This window comes from Halichoeres trimaculatus, unplaced genomic scaffold (genome assembly GCF_033239565.1).
Source record: "Halichoeres trimaculatus isolate MK-OKI-2021-1 unplaced genomic scaffold, fHalTri1.1 fHalTri1_scaffold_12, whole genome shotgun sequence".
NCBI classification, from domain to species: domain Eukaryota; kingdom Metazoa; phylum Chordata; class Actinopteri; order Labriformes; family Labridae; genus Halichoeres; species Halichoeres trimaculatus.
This window is the reverse complement of record NW_027437190.1, coordinates 26,602,036-26,619,357: the sequence shown is the minus strand read 5'-3', so window position 1 is coordinate 26,619,357 and position 17,322 is coordinate 26,602,036. Positions and strand designations below refer to the sequence as shown.

The following is a 17,322-nucleotide window of genomic DNA, read 5'->3' as shown; positions in this document are numbered from 1 at the left end:
TTCCACACCTAAATTAATATAGCGTAATGTATAAGCAGAATTTCTATGATACTACTTAAACAATGACACGTTTTTAAAAATAGGGGCCCAATAATCCACTGATAATCTCTGGTTTAACAAGATAACCGCGTATATGTTGAGCGTTTTGTTTTGCTTGCCACCTTAAATCCAAACAAACCCTGCTCTATTGTTCTCAATTGTGGGCTCTAGCGCTCTCTTGTGGTTGATTTTAGGTACTGCCAACCCATTGACATCTTTAATGTCCTGGTAAGGCTTTATCCTCTGCACTTAGCTGAATTAGTTGCTGCGGAGTATTTAATAACGTGTTATATAACCCCACTGTGTAGTAAACGGCGCCTTTGTTGCCTAAATTTTCCACCGCGTGCGGTTTGGGTGTAGAGGGAGCGCGTGAGCAAAGCAGCTCGAGATAATGAGCTTCCACTGTGTCGGTGACGTCACTTGATCCCAGGTGTGGTACGGGGAAGCAGGTAAGCTGTTGTCGTATCGCGCGGGCTACAGTCATCGGTGTTCTTCGTGGTTCCGAAGGACTGTGAGTAGTTTTAGCGGAAGGAGGGACGCATCAGGGTTTTGTTTATGCTGGGAGGGAGGGAAGGAAGTTTCATGCAGGAAAAAGCAATGAATGGACTATAATTATCTCCAAGAGCTTTTTTTGTTGTTGTTTCATTCGGTCTCCGAAGGACGGGTCGGTTGAAGAAGGGATCCCGTGGGCTCTCTTGAAACATGGAGGAACGGTTTTAAAGCTGCCATTTAGCAATTTTTCAAACTCTCAGCGGAGGAACTTCATCCTGCATATTGAGCTGTGTGAATTAGTTTAGCTGCTGAATCAATATTTATGCGCGTAGGAGCGCTCGGAAACATCTGCACTCTTCGCGGTGAAGGTTTCGGTGAGTAGGCCGGAGATATATTCACGCTTTTGCATACAAGAACATATGTTAGGAAACTTTCTAATGGCTTAGAGTTTTTTATGAAGTTACTTTAAGAAAATGTCTTAGAGCCATAAAATCAGTCATCAGCAACGCCCAGTAAACAGGAAACGCTAATTTAGAGGCTGCCATGTAAGTGGCTGTTAAAAGCTGCCTCACATTAATGTTTTCCAAAAGACCATCCAGTAAGATTTCAACTCTGGGGGTTCAAAATGCTCACTCCTACAGTTTGTGAGGAGTTTTAACTTGAGAAGTGTGTTTAGAAAACCTTCAAGCTGCTTCTGTAACAGAGTCCAGATGCTGACTGGAATTCGAAAACAGAGAATTTGAAGAATGGGTGTATCCTCACTCAGATATCAATCAGTTTAGAGGCGATGAGCACCTTTTTGGGAACCACCAGTCAAACTGTCTGTTAGAGAGAATAATAAGTGTTTCACAGTGTTATTTTCCTCCAGACTTGACATAAAAACAGTCTAACTTCCCCAAAAGTCCTCAAGATAAGCAGAAAATTCTGACTAACACCTGTTTGACTCTTCTACTGGAAATGAATATTCTGAATAGCTGAGGTTAAACTCACTTCTGAACCACTTTTAGAGTGAATGGCTCAAAGCCACAGCTTAAGTCTATTATCTTATGTGGAAAATTGACCTTTAATCCTCTGTTTGTCATTCAGCACTTATAACAGTCTCTGAAACTGAAGATTTTTAAACATTTCTCTCATACTTCATTAAAAAAAATTCTGTTGGAGTAAGATGGTGTTACTGAGTTAGGTACATTTGTTTTAGTTTAGTGTTTCACTTCAGGGCAAATAAGAGCAACAACATAAAGAAACAAAAAAGACTGACCATGTTACCGTACATGTCAAACAATGTTGACAACAACCTTACTAATTCAAACATGAAGTGTCCTCCTCTGCTGGCATTTGGGTGCCTTTAACACAAACTGAGTGAGCTGAAGCGCTTCATATGAAAACAGATACTTAGGTTGATATTCATCAGACAAAGAAAACAAGACTGACACCAAACAGGATGTAACAATAGGCCCCAGAAGAAAAAGAGTATTTCATTTTCAAGCTTTCTTGGTTCTCGCAGAGAACACATCCTAATCTTAAAATGAGTGGAATAAACTCATGGTCTGTTCATCTTTATAATTTATTGCCATAAACTTTTCTGGAGAAGAAAAAAACACTTTGTGTTAGAATAGGGAAGAGGAGTTTAACAAAATTGTCTTCCAAAAAATGTATGTGCTGTTGCAACAGTTGCCAGATTTTACGTAAATTACTCATATAGCAATGAAGGTTGCATCTCAGATGTTTTTTGTTTTCGTCAAATCTTTAAATTCAAGGCTGTAATTAACATACTATTGAATTATGTTGTGTAATACTAAGAGAGTTTTTTTTTATTCAGTTTGTGTGACCGAAAACCGTTGAGTAAATTCTGGGTCTATAAAAGTCTGCTTTTGGCCGCTCGAACCAATTTCATTCCTTAAAACTTGAAAAGCACTCAGAAAGCGCAAACCTCCGCCAAGCATTTTGTGATTGTCACACAACACTTACGTCCTACTTTAATGTTATACTCCCTTTCAGCAGACTGTCTGCTACAATTTGGTGTTAGTTGCAGGTTTGTACGATAATTTGTTATCTGACAGGGTTGAAAATTATGATGAGCAAGTACATGTTTCGTATTCCAGATCTTAGTATCCAGAATACCAGGATCCGGATTGTGCTTTTACATCTGTCAAAAATTATTGTAACTTTGTATTGTATTGTTTTGCAAAGCAATCCGTCCATTTATCGTGGAGTTATATACAAATATGGTGAAAACAGCCCTATCTCACAATGTCAAAGAATCCTTCAAAGAAGTCCTGGATCCAGATAGGGATCCGGATCAGCTCCAAAGTCGAATCACTTCTTCTTTATCCCATTTTCAACATTTCCTGAAAACTTCATCAAGATCTGTTTGTTACTTTTTGAGTTATGTTGTTTACAGACAAACAAACGCACAAATTTACAAAAAATGTAACTTCCTTGGCGGAGGGAAAAATACAAGCTTTTTTAATTTCGTAGTAAAAATGTTGTTAAATTTAATGGGAGCAAAACTTCAAAGTACTGCCTGTAAAATTATGCTGTTATGCCACAGACAATACTCAAACCCAGATTAAAGCCTGAATATGTATCTTCTATGCAGGACGGGAGCAGTGATGGAGGACATCAACCTGGAGCAGCAGGAGCCGTTACCTGTGGACAGAGATGGGGTTCAAGTCAGGATAGCAGAAGACCGGCCTGATGGAGACAAGAAGAGAGGATGCTGTGAGAAGTTCCAGGAGTCTGTCTCCAGATGGATGCTTCCAGAAGACTCCCGCAGCAAGTACCTGGAACGAGCCAACTGCTGCCCGCCCCCCATCTTCATCATCCTCATCAGTATTGCTGAGGTAGTTCATACACTGAGTGTGTGCAGCATGAAAACACACAAGCACTGGCCGATCAGTATGGATCCTGCTCTGTACACACAGCCTTCAAACTCTGCCATGGTGTTAATGACTGTATGGATTAGCTCTAACTGTAGTTATCAGAGTATATCTGTAGAAGTTATGTGGTATTATCGCTTATTTTTAAAAACAGTTGTTTGACATTTTACTGCTGTAAAACTTTTGCAGTAATTTCTATCACTCCACGAATTTCAGCGTCTGCTTTTCCTCCTTTTTAACGCCCCGACTCAAGAAGTGTGGTTGGCATCTTGTCAATACAAACATTCATTTTCATAAGGTTACAGCTTAAGCTCAGAGCTGACACAGTTGATCCACACTGGTGGGAGGTTCAGAGGTGCTTGTTATGAGTGTGTAAACAGGAAAGTCAGACTGGCGTTTGACTTTTAGGTTGAGGTAAATAACTCTAATGTGGAATGTAGATGCTCGGTGGGAGGTTTTATGAAATAGCAAAAGGGGGACTCGAGGCAGAAAGAGGAGGTAGACTGAGTTTTTTATTATGTCCTTCAGTCCTTGAGTAAAACTGGAAACTATTACTAAAAGGAATGCATTCGAAATTGCCTGAATGTTAGGTTTATGAATAGTGCATACACAGAGAACCAATCACATGTCAGTGTTTCATTGAGAACCCAACTGCTTCACTTTTTGGACAATTTACAGATACACTAAAATGACATATTGTAGTTTGATGAATTTATTTGTCTGTAATTATGTCAGCTAGATAATTGATGTGACGAATTATGAATATGAAAGCTCTGTAGCATACTACAACATGCCTCAGCCAAGCACCAGGTGAACATTTTGCTGATAACAAAAGCAGATCCAGGGTAACTAGGCTAAACCTTCTTGGTCTTGCTCAGCGTCAATACATGCGAAACACATACTGCTTCAAACAAGGATGGAATCTCTGTGAAGCCATCCACTGATTCCTGACCTGTAGTTCTGAAGCCAGACAATAGCAGGTGCCATATTGGAAATGTTAACTTAAACTAGCTTTAAATCAACCTCTGAGGCCCTGTGGGGACACGTCCTATACACTAAGAGTTCCTTTGACAACAGTAAGCCAGCTGACATAATTTACCACCAAGAAGCAAGATCTGTCCTTTTTGGGGATGTTCAATACCACTTTTTCAGACCAACCATAGTACTCCCTCTTGAGTTCTCCCAAGTCCTTTCAAAACATAAAATTTCAATTAACAGTGACAGATCATTGTAAACAAAGACAGCACAGTCACTCTGCCATTAAGTCCAAAATAAAACAACAACTCTCAGAGTTTCCATTTTTCCCCCCAACAAATCAAAAATAGTGCAAAATAAAACAACTGTCAGAACTTTAGTCTTATTTTCTAAATAAACTGAAGTGCAAAATGAAACAGTTGAACTGTTAACTTGCCCTGGTTTAATCATGTTGTTTGGAAAGGGCCTGGCTCTCATTCGCGGGGTGTCAAATTGAGCAATGTAGCGCCAACTACTGGTGAGGATGACTTACTCGATGCAAGATTTTTTTTGCCTTGAGTATCTGCTGCTGGTATTGGCAGCCTTCACAAGTACCAATACCTTTAAATAAAGCTGGTATCGACCTGATACCCAATACCAGTACATGCCCATCCAGAGCCCTTTTTTAAGAATTGAGTTTATAAAGTTTGCTTGTTGTCACGCTTTGAATGCTAGCACTTGGTAACTGTAACTTAAAACATTATCATGTTGATTTGCATCGTGTAAAATGTTGTCTTGAACAAAGAGAGCTAGTGCTTAAAAGAAGGTGTGCCCTCCTTTCACTTAATTCCAAAACAAATGCACACTTTGGTGAGAGTCATGTCGTTACGTCAATGGGTGATGGGTAGGGATGGGTACCTTTCACATTTTAGACAATACGGTATCGATGCCCAGAGCCTGGCAATCAGTATCGGTACTCAACAGTACCAATTTCTGGTACTTTTTTGTGTTTATGTGGTAAAAAAATATACATTTGTTTGATAATAAAATATATATATTTTTTCAGTTTAACATATTTATTTTTCGTGTAAACTTGCAATACTGTGTTTATGTCCAACATGGAAAATTACCTTCTCTTCTACTCCCTCATAGTCACAAGGATGCGTTTAAGTACCTAAACATGGTACCTTTGGATTTTACATGGATCGGTACCCGGTACTTTTGACAGAATTAGGTCAGCACCTATAAAATTACCGAATTTGATACCCATCCCTACTCATGGGAGTCCTAATCATGCAAACACTACTGATTCCAGCCAAAGGTGTTGCTTAAAATACAAACCATAGTCCAAACAGCACCTTTTACTGAGGACAGAGATAGCGCCGAGGTGTCTTAGCCTTCTAGCTAACAGCTACATGAGCCCACATGTCTAACAGCTCCGCCCCTGATTATGCAAACTAAGCATTACTCCTTCCCTTTGTTGTGTTATATCTTGAAAAAGCTAGTATAAAAGACTTCATCCTTCTTGCTCTTCTATTGTGTACTGTAAGATCCTAAAAGTGTCAGATTATCAACATTTGAGAAACAAACTCTCACAGGATGAGGCCACTTTTCCTTTTTTATCGATTAAAACAAACATCACTGAAACTCAGTTTTCTAGCTGAGCCTATGCTGCTGTCTAGTTTGGTTAAGAGCTGCTGCTTTCCTCTCAATTTTACCACTCTGCCTGGTCATACTTGTGGATGAACAGTCTCCCTTTGTGCCTCACAGACGTCCAGTGTCTCTGTATTTGAATGTCACTAAATACTTTATTACTTTGGGGGAGGAGGCCCTAGTCCAGTGCTGCTGGCATTGGCTTCATATTCCTACAAATACAGTCTGTAATGTAAGGATGCACAGGGGGATTTTCTGCTGCTGGTTAAAAATACATCTGTGTAAGTGACTCAGACTTCTCATCTGTGTTTTCTCAGCTGTTTTGGGTTTCACCCTCCTTGTTGCTGCTGGTAAAGTTAAATGTTTATTTTGCAGAGGAAACAGAAATTATTCCATCTCCTTCTCATAGTTGAACTTCATGAGTATATTTCCTGTTCTTTCTCAGTTGGCAGTTTTTATCTACTATGCCGTGTGGAAGCCCCAGAAGCAGTGGGTGACATTGGAGGACGCCATCTGGACAAGCCCCCTCACATACAAGCCTGAGAGCAGAGAGGAAGCATGGCGCTTTATCTCCTACATGTTTGTCCACGCTGGGTAAGCGTTGGCAGGGATTTTGAGACTCTTTAATTACCCAGTGAAGGCTTGAGTCATACAGGGAGGTGGACACACTCTCAGAGTCACTACGGTGTTGTGGCTCTGTGGTTAAGATCAGTTTGGTAAATCCTGTAATCTGTCTGTTTTTGTGATGATGATGTGAGAATAGATTCATTTCTGTTGATGCTACTACTAAAAACTTTGACATTATCCAACACTTTTTAACTGATATTGAATTATTGCAGTTATAAATGGTGAGTAAAGTGAAGCTGAGTCTATTTTTTTTAAGGGAGGTTTGAAAGGAAAACATGAAGGCCATAAAAGTAAAAAATAAAACATCTGTTCAAACACTCCAAAGTCACAAGACGTGGCGTACTAGCAGTCTTAGAAGTCATGAGTGTGTGAACCACAGAGACACAAGGAAACCAAAAATCATGACTACACAGAAGCACATTGGAAAAACTAGATTAGCAAAGAGGAACAGTGGGTACAGCTGCTCAAAGATAGCAACTGGAAGAGACTTTGCAGTGTGTTTGCTTTAAGGATAAGACAGCTCCTGATACTCTGTATCATCTTTACTGTTGACAAATTCAATTGAAAGACCCTAAGTAATGAGGTTTGACCTTCCTGTGCAGCCACATGTTGCTTAAAAACTATTAAATTAAAAGAAAGAACATCCATAGAACCAAACACATTGCTTAGTGTGACACGTTCTTCTGCTACAATGATCACAGACTCTACAGTTTATTCCAAGTTTACTAAACTTAGTTTTCCTGCTTAAAGAAATATTTACTCTTGCACCAAATGTGTCTGAAAATGGTTCCAAATTAAACACTGTTCAGGAAAACTACAAAACCCAACTGTTTTAGGAAAGTATTTTCATTTACAGAACTCTACAACAGAGTTCTGATAAATGGCACAGCCTGTCTAGACCCTGAGAGGTAGTCACTAATAGCATTTATATGAGCAGATTTAAAGTTACAGTAACTTGCTAGCTAGTTAGCTAAGGCATTTACATGGTGTTTTTTTGTTTAGTGCTTGTTCCAAACAAAAGAATCATAGACCACTGAAACAACACTAAACTAAAATGATACCGGATACAGTAACATTACAGGCTAAAACAACAGGCCAACCGCAGCTTAGAGTTAAAGTTAGCATCCTGAAGCTAACACAGAGACAGGGGGAGCACTGAGGGAAAGCTCTTACATCTGCTCCACAGCACACAGCATTTAAAATACTCACATTTCCAGGGTCCGAGGTTTGTTGGCGGATGGTTGGTAATGTGCCTGGATTCAGGACCAGTCTATTGGCTAGCCCTCTGTTGTACTGTCCAAAGTTGGAAAAGCAGTCGGCCGTGAAGTGACTAGCATACACATGCATAGTTTTACTGAGTGTAGCTGGAACATTTCCTCCACTCTAGCCACTTAGTCTTGTCTTCTTCCGAGATGGGAAGCTTGTGCATGATGGAACTAAGTGGCTGTTTACAGTCAAAAACAGAAAAGTGATGGCTCTTCAATTTTGGCATTCTCTATGGAGGGGAGTGGGCTGGGTGGGGGTTCGAGGGTATTTGCCCCGGTGGACCAGTCAGGTCAGACTTGCGCCTGATTGGTCAAAAAAGGGAATCGCTGAGGTCGGCAAATCCTCAAAGTCCAAAAAGCTCGTTTTAGGACAGGATTTTACATTTACAAGCACTACTGTGTACTGGTTTTGTCATTAAATATCCCATTTTGTGGGCTGGGAGGAAAGCCAAAGACCCACAAATTTCACTAAAAGACTTAATAAAGTGATTTTCGCATAATATGGGACCTTCAAATCTTGTTGATATTTCTTGAGAAGCCTTAAAACAGCCTGGTTTATAACTAAGGCAGCTAAGTCTTCTCTCTTCTCACACAACTTTTCACAGCCACATTTCCTCTGCATTTTCTCCTCATCTCTATGCAGTGTAGAGCACATCTTGGGGAACCTGGTGATGCAGCTGGTCTTGGGAATCCCGCTGGAGCTGGTACACAAAGGCTTTGAAGTGGGGATGGTTTACATGGCAGGAGTCCTGGCAGGTCAGCATTACCTGTTTTTTTCCTGTTTTAATGATGAGCAGCTATAAAAATCCCAAGCTAGCTTAAAAACATCAGTGTTTATGAATCGTATGCATTCATGTATGTGACGCTGGCTCATTTTGAGGTTGTGTTACCCTGTTTGTGTTAGAGCTCTTCTCGGCTGTCTCTGATTTTGAAGCTGATTTATATTTTGTGTTTCCCCTCAGGCTCTTTGTCCAGCTCCATCTTTGATCCTCTCAGCGCGCTGGTGGGAGCCTCTGGGGGAGTTTATGCCCTGATTGGAGGATACTTTATGAATGCTGTTGTTGTAAGTTTATATGAAAGAACGTGATTTAACATCACCTCACCACACATTTCATCCCTCTGTTTTTGGTAAATGTTAAAACCACGCCTTTTCTGTTACATGCCACACCGTTAGCTTCTAAACCTCATGTTTGTTTAAGTTTTTCTCAGTATTACTGGCGTTTAAGTTTGCAACTGTTTCCCTTGCAGAATTTCCGAGAGATGATCCCTCTCCTTGGAGTGTTTCGAATCCTCGTCATCGTCATCTTTGGTACGCTCTCCCTTTAATTCCAACCAATTCATCTGTTTTTCCCCAACCTGCTGAAATGACAGTTAAAAACTGTTTTCCTTCTCCAGTTGGCACAGATTTTGGATTTGCCTTCTACAGACGATTTGTCAGTGACGAGGCTGGCTTGAAGGTAGGATTTCACTTCCCCCTATACAGGACTCAAGCAAAGTAAGAACTTTGCTTTGGTTAAACTCAAATGAATAACAAAGCTAAAGAGGGATCCTGCTAATTCAGCAAACCCCTCCCAAGCTGCTGGTGTTTGGTGAAGGATTTCATGCCCCTGTGGGTGCAGACAGGACCAGTAGTTCATGCTGGGACTTGATCATTCATGCAAATAAGTAGCTCCTTGGAAAGACTACAAACAAAACACATTCCTTATATCTAGCTTTCATTTTTGTTAGAAAACCAACCAAAAGGACAAACCATGATCCCTGTTGCACCATTGAATGAGTTAAAAACTCATGTAAGTTTTAACCTCCCCCAGCTTCTTCCTACTCCCTGTTTTTGTTTCCAATCCCTTGATTTGGCTGTTAAACCTGTTCTGCAACATCCAGTGAGATGGGATATCTAAGGCCTGTACTGTAAAGCTGGATTTCCTCTTATCAAAGTAACTTTAGGGTTGACCCTGGATTTCCTACATCCCACGAACATGGCCTGCCCATTCTCAGAAGATCCTGTCGATGTTGGTGTGTGAATCGTGTGAGGTGTGCTCTGTAAAGAAAGAGTTTGTAAGGACAGAGGCAATTCTTTTGATGTCCCAAATGACATCCTGTACAAAAGATACAGCTGATTGAGCCATGTGATACAAATGGCTCTAAACATCACAGTCAGGGTGATCTGAAATAATGAGGTTGATAATAATGGTCACACATGGCATGACTGCAGAAATATGAATTTATGGAAGCGCAACTATTCACCTCATCACAGTGAGGAATTAATATTTCTACAAAAAACACACTCACTTGGAGGGTTGCTGAACATCAAAAGAACTCAATGGGAAATTTAAACCAAAGGAAGGGCACTGAGGAAGTGCTCTGCCCCAAACATCTGTGCCATAACAAAGTGAAGTTCAGTGATCAGAGCTGTTGGTTTACACTGTCCGATGAATTATTGTATAATCTCACAAATTTATACATTAACGGAGTCAGCAATTTCCTGCCAGCATTCGTTCCTGGCTATTGCTGCAGCTACAGTGTTGCTTTTGGAGCCCGTCCATGGGGTGCCGGACTAAGTTGGTCCAATCCCAAAAGGTGGCACTACAACACTGTAGTCCATTGATTGGTCGAAAGAATCACTTACCGTGCCACAGTAGCTATATTTACCCCACAGCACACAGAGTTACTGAGCTCATATCGAGCTATCAGGGTTGAGAATGTCTGGTTAATTAAAGAGATCCCAGTGTTGTGTGTTAGTCCCACTTAATAGTACAAGCCTCAGCTCTCCTGCATAAAATTCTGGCTAACTCTGACTCCATTTTCTTTTTCCCCAGGTGTCCTTCGTGGCCCATTTTGGAGGGATTGTCGCCGGGATGACCATCGGCTACGTCTTCTTCAGCGATTACAACAAGAAGCTCCTCAAAGACCCTCGCTTCTGGATCTGTATAGTTGGATATATAGTGTTTTTAATCTTTGCTATCCTTTTCAACATCTTTTTGTCCCCAGCACCAGAATAATAGGAACAGAAAACTGAACCTTTTAAAAAGTAAACACTCAAAGCCTTAAAGTCACACTCAGGGAGTTGATTTTTACTGACATGTTCCAAAGCAAAGTTGTTTATCAGGGACTTTGAAAATGATGTACGTTTGTCAGTTTTCTATCGAATGTCCTTTCAAGATCTGAATTTGTGAGTTTAAGTAAAATATTGCCTCCTGCTTTTATTTTTAGCATTATAATGTGTTTTTTGTATCTTAGATAATGTTGATATAAATGTGCTTTCATAGATTAAATATTTTAGACCTGATTTCTGTGTTTTTTACATTGGGGAGCTAATATTTTTTAATACGTATCATCTTTATGTGCTTGATGCTTTGTAAGACTAAAGCTTTTTCTACTTTTCATCGTTGTAAGGAAATGAATGGTCAGTGTTTATTTCTTGTTTAAGAAAATAATACATAGACTTTTTGAGTATTCCTGAAATTTGCCTTAAAATCCCACACTGCAGTAAAAACAGTTTTGACAGCACTAATCATGAGAAAAACTTTGTAGAGAAATTGTCAGGAATAAAGGAATTTAAACGTTTTACCATCAGGCCGTGGCTAAAAGTCATGGCATTGTTTCTCACATTTCCTGTTGACAGGAAGCAGCCAATTACTTGTTGAGTAATAAAACTGTTGATGAATTTTCCAAGCATGCTATTTTTTCAATTCTTTAAATCCAACTTGGAAATGAGAAGGCATCTTTTGTAAATCTATCTTGTTCATAAAACTATGAGTGGCAATAGCAGCAATTCTTAATCTTCTTTTTTGCAACGCCCACCGCTACCACCTACATACTCTTAAAAACATTCACCCTCAGACATGTGCTTTGCTTGCAAACATGCAATCTGAATTAAAAACACTGCTGGAAATGTTAAGTGTCCAGAAGTGAGACACAATCAGAAATAAGTAGGGTGAGACTGGGCTGCCCTGCTTTGTGCAACGTGATACAATAAATCTATTCCATGTTTTAGCTTTAGCTGCTGCCATTGTTGTATAAATTTTTAATAGTTTTGCAAAAATAATCTTTGAAGCCAAACATATAGCTAAATAAGCCTCATAATTGCTTCATTTTGTGCATTTTTCCTGTTACAAAAGCAGGCTTTTGTACTTTTATTTGAAATTTTAATCAACATTTTTTGCACAAAAAAACAAATTAACAAAAGACTCTGGGACAGATGCTGCTTTGTTTGCAGGTCTTGCTCTTATTTACATGTTTTCGTAACAGTACACGTTCTCCTCCTCATCGCTGTCTGCTGTCTCACTGAGTGGGGTCAAAATGCTGTACCTGACTCAAGTGTCCCCCCTTCCTGCTATCACATAATGGTATGATTCTATATCCTCAAATGTGATTGGCTGCTATGCTTCAGTCAAAACATTTTTTGTGAAAAGAGCTGAGTTACACTCTGTGGAAGGAGGGTATGCTTTTTAAACTCCATGATACAGGTATTTAGAAAGAATGTATTATTGGATTAGAAATTTCCTTAATCATAGGTCAGTTCAGGTGTGGATAGGGAGTGTTTGTTAAAAATGGGAGAATAGAACATCCCAAGGTTCAGTAATCAGTCCTTTTCAGTGTTAAGATAAATTATGTATTTCTAAAAATTCTTCATGGATTTGGCACGTCCCTGTTTGTTGATGATGGCGCCATCTGGAGGCGAGGAAAATAGATGAAGCATTTCTTTGTGCAAACTCAGAAGGCTGTGGCAGATAGGTGGGCCTTTAGGGTATCAGCAGCTAGAATAAGAATAGAATAGAATAGAATAGAATAGAATAGAATAGAATAGAATAGAATAGAACTTTATTGACATTGTAACAAGGACAACGAAATTGAAGTCACAGCAGCAACCAAGAAAACAAAAGCAAGAAAGAATATAGAAAGTGCAAGAAGGTCCAAAAGAAAATAGATGATGACAGCTTGTCCATCATTCTCAAGTTCAGCCAGCCTCCACCTCCACAGGGTCCAGGACTAAGCTTCTTCAGTCATGCTCCATCTTTGTCTCCTGTAAACAAGAGAGTGATAAAACGCAAGCTAAAAGCTGAAACAAGGGTAAACTGTTTCTGATAATGTTTATTCCAACTCACATGCAACAGTTTTACTGCAGTAGTCTGTTCAAACTTCAGTCTATCAATAAAATAAAGAGCTGAGTTGAGTTATGTTGTTTTATGTTATACTGTGTTAAGTTATGTCTCAGTTTCTGATCAATCAAGTGTTGTCAAGCTTAGTAAAATGTGCATTCTGAACAGTTATAAGGTTTTTCTTTGGTGTGGACAATCATATGTCTTGTCAGACTTACTTTGTGGCTAAATCTTTTATCACATTCAGAACAGCTGTAAACTTTTTCTTTTGTGTGAACAACCATATGTGCTGTCAGAGTTCCCTTTCTGTTAAAATCTTTCCCACATTCAGCACAGATAAATGGTTTTTCTCTTGAGTGAACAAACATGTGTCGCGTCAGGCTTAATTTGTGGCTAAATCTTTTATCACATTCAGGGCAGCTGTAAGGTTTCTCTTTAGTGTGAACAACCATATGTACAGTGAGAGTCCCCTTCTGGTTAAACCCTTTCCCACATTCAGTACAGATGAATGGCTTTTCTTCTAAGTGAACAAACATATGTCTTGTCAGACTTTCTTTGTGGTTAAATCTTTTACCACATTCGGTACAGCTGAAAGGTTTTTCTTCTGCGTGAACAAACATATGTAGAGTCAGATTTCCTTTATTATTAAATCCAGTCCCACATTCAACACAGCTGTATGGTTTTCCTTCTGAGTGAACCAACATATGTCTTTGGAGATTTCCTTTACGGTTAAATCTTTTCCCACATTCAGAACAGCCAAAAGGTTTTTCTTCTGAGTGAACAAACATGTGTTTAACCAAATATCTTTTACGGTTAAATCCTTTTCCACAGTCTAAGCAGCTGAAAGATTTCTTTTCTGTGATTAAAGCCACTTGATTGGTTTCACCAGGCACAGGACAATTTAGTGACTCTACAGTTTTTGCCCCATCTCTAGTCTCTGATTCAGCATCTGAAGAGGCTTCACTTGGAACCTCATTCTCTGGTTGTAAATTTCTCTCTGGATCTAAACTCCTTGCTGGTTCTGGTCTTCCATAGTCCTCTCCTCCAGCTGATGTTCCCATATGGTCAGTTAGTGTCTGATGAAGCTGTGGAGACTCAGGTTTCTCTTCATCATTCTCACTCTTCATATGGACTGAAGTCAACAGGAACTTTGCATCAGCGTCCTCCAGTCCTTGAAGCTGCTCTTCCCCCTGACCGATCCACAGTTCCTCCTGTTCCTCTTTAATGATTGGGGACTCATTATCCTCCTGGTCTGGATAGAGGCTCCTCTCTTGCTGCTCAGGGGAAAGCTCCTCTTTCTTTATTATAAGTAGCTGAACATCTGCAGTGAACAAATAATAATGAGATATTAGATATTTTTCCTGATGTGAAAGAAAAAACTCAGGATCTTTATTCCCAGGACTGCTGCTTAACTGTAATGACAATCTCATATGGTGGACAAAAGATTACGGGAACCTCCTTCTTTTTGAGACATTGATCTCAAAGAAGAACTGAAAGTGGAGTGCACCTGTTTACACACATCTGTAAATGAAAGATATGGATGAATACATTTTAGAGTGGCAAAGGACTCTCTCACTGGAGTCTAACTCTTTAATGTAAACCCCATCAATCCACCACAACAAGTTGGACATTTGATAATTTGTGATGCTGTTAACAAATTATAACCCATTATGACCCGTCACTGACTCACACCTTGCAGCAGTAAGCGAGGCTGCCAAAAGCCTGCCTCTATACCTAAAAACACAGTTTCTTGAACATCCACGTAAGGCTGTCTCTAGAAGTACAGGAAACCATATACACGCTGCTCCAAAAAAAGACATTTTTTCTAACTGAAATAATAATGTCTATAGACTGTTGCCATTAATGAGGAGGCTGAAGCCAGCCCGATTTCCAACATGGCTCTTGCTGATGATTTGCTTCAAAGCTCCGCTTCAGAAACAGATGGGTGGCATAACAGAGACAATGTCTATAACTTCTAGAGCCCGATAGGGCTCTATAAGTTAAGACAACTTATATGGCTGATTATGCCTGTTATACCTGTCACCGATTAATCGACATCTGCCAAAATGTAGCCAATTATAAAATTTTTTGCTCTACAGAGATTCTGTTGTTCCTGCTCCTGTGTGTCTGTGTGTTGGGCTGCACACTGCCTGAGTGCCCGCCCCTTCCGTCCACCATTATCTAATGTAAGACTATAGAATGACGTTTTAACATCGTGTTAGTTGCTTTTTTGTGAGATAAACAGAGATAAATGCTACTGTTAATCCACACGTCTTCCATTATCTAATGTAAGACTATAATATGTCATTTTAACATTGTGTAAGTTGCTCATTGTGTGTTTACATATTTTTTTTTTCAATACTTACTGTGTTTAAAATTTGACTTATCTATTTAAGGTGTTTACAGTTTGACTTCTTTATTTATTATTGTGTTTACAGCTTGTTCTTATTTATCATTGGTTTACACTACATTTCTTATGTTGACAGTTTTATAATTTAAGTTCCTTGTTTTCATTTAATAGTGTTCTGTCTCTGTCTTGAATCATATGGGTATTATAATGATTTGTGATTATATACAGTATATATCCCGTGTATATCAATGAATTTATTTTATATATATATATATATATATATATATATATATATATATATATATATATATATATTTTTATATATATATATATATATATATATATCAGCTGATATACCTGTTGATATATCGGATATAGGCTTTTTTTTGCCCCCAGTATCGATATCGGCATCGGCCCCGAAAATGCCATATCGGTCGGGCTCTAATAACTTGTACAATTAATAAGCCAAGTTCAAAAGAGAGGTATCAATGGGTCAAGTTTTTTTTACTATGGCAGTCAACAATGAAGGGTTTCAAAACTCTGTATAAGATACATCATGGACACAGAGTCCATTTTTCACATAAATAAACTTAATTTTGAAAAACCACCAGACCATTAGGAGGCAGTAAGACAATTACGAAGGCCATTCAGCAAAAAGTGATGCCACAAAAAGAAAAGCCGCCATCTTTATTTGGAGCACTAGAGTTAGCCTTTTAGCATGGACCAATACAGTGGACCAACACAGTGGACCACTGTGCCGTCTGTAGCATGAAGGCATGAAGACAGCAGAGTTTCTGATTAAGAATGACAACAATGTGCCTTTGATTGAGGACTTCATGCCGGGTGCATCCTTCTCAAACGGTTCCCACGCAATATGTGGAATCAAAATAAAATGAGCTGTAAAATAAATCTTCGATAGGAAAATAATTTATTAATTCATATGGTACAGTACAAAGTAGCTAATTTTTGTTGAGTGTGCTGGTATTCGTTGTACATTTTTTTTTACACAGAAAACTTGAAAATCCACATTACAACCCACATTTCCAGATGAATTTGTTGTGCTTTTTTGGCATTAGTTAAAACATATTAGGTCAGAGCCAACTTCTACTATAGCTACTAGCTCGATTGCACAAAACATTATTACACACATCTTCAAACCAACCTGTTCTGTGCAGCTTTATCTCAGGTAATAAAATCCCATCCAGTAGTTTCCTTTGCTGCTGAAGCTCCTCTGAGTATCCAGACCCAGACTCTGATCTTTGTTCATCCATATCTTGGAAAACCGCAGTGAGCAGCCGCTGCTCGAATAAAACGTCAAGATCCTGAAACCTGGACCTTCCTCACATCCATGGGTCACAGGAGAAAGAGAAAACTAAAGGCTCTTGTCTTTTGCAGTGGTTGTCTGACTAGACTGAACGAGACAGGAATATTTACACTTCATCTTCTTCTGTGGGGTTTTAAGGTAGTTGGCATCCGTGATCGTTGCACTACCGCCACCTACTGGAGAATATTTCACCAGCACCAAGATTCTTCAGCTTTTAACCCTTCTGCTTTTGGTTTGTAGCACCACAAAACGTTTGGTTTGTATCTTCGAAGATGATGTTCTGCAAAGGCTTTAATAGATCAGGCTGTGAAAACACTGGACAGGAAGATCAACACTCATCATTACCGTCACAGCATCACAAACCACAACTTACAGAGCTGGGATAATCTTGCTAAATTGGTTATGATTATGATAAAATATCATAGTTCTTCTTTTGAGCATAAATTCTGTTAGTGTTCATCATAGTCTATGGGTTCACTTATTACTTGCTCTCCATATCAAGTCCTTATTTGGGCAAAACCTCAGCCTGACGCCAACTTTTTCACTAGATGAACAATGTAAAACATGCGTTTGGAATACTGGAAATTGCTTATTTGTGGTCTAACATGGTTAGCTGAGGTTTGTATAAAGAAGATACATA

The 17,322-nt window shown here is 39.2% G+C and overlaps 2 protein-coding genes across 4 annotated transcripts; one reads left to right on the top strand and one right to left on the bottom strand.

Annotated features, from left to right (window-relative positions):
- Positions 1–348: 348 nt before the first annotated feature.
- On the top strand, positions 349–11,692 carry rhbdl2 (rhomboid, veinlet-like 2 (Drosophila)). Of its 3 annotated transcripts, none has more exons than XM_074683879.1 (8): positions 349–488; positions 3,131–3,374; positions 6,463–6,611; positions 8,553–8,665; positions 8,872–8,972; positions 9,158–9,218; positions 9,305–9,366; positions 10,726–11,692. In XM_074683879.1, exons 2-8 carry the CDS (start codon positions 3,144–3,146, stop codon positions 10,906–10,908), a joined length of 900 nt encoding a protein of 299 aa, XP_074539980.1. In that variant the 5' UTR covers positions 349–488; positions 3,131–3,143; the 3' UTR covers positions 10,909–11,692. The 3 variants fall into 3 exon arrangements, with proteins under 3 accessions (XP_074539980.1, XP_074539981.1, XP_074539979.1); XM_074683880.1 differs by having other exon boundaries at positions 484–550; XM_074683878.1 differs by lacking the exon at positions 349–488 and adding an exon at positions 495–905 and having other exon boundaries at positions 10,726–11,691.
- A 1,104-nt stretch (positions 11,693–12,796) lies between these two features.
- LOC141800947 (uncharacterized) lies at positions 12,797–16,827 on the bottom strand. The gene is made up of 2 exons (XM_074683815.1): positions 16,521–16,827; positions 12,797–14,329 (listed from the first exon to the last, which is right to left on the bottom strand). Exons 1-2 carry the CDS (start codon positions 16,627–16,629, stop codon positions 13,152–13,154), a joined length of 1,287 nt encoding a protein of 428 aa, XP_074539916.1. The 5' UTR covers positions 16,630–16,827; the 3' UTR covers positions 12,797–13,151.
- Positions 16,828–17,322: the final 495 nt, after the last annotated feature.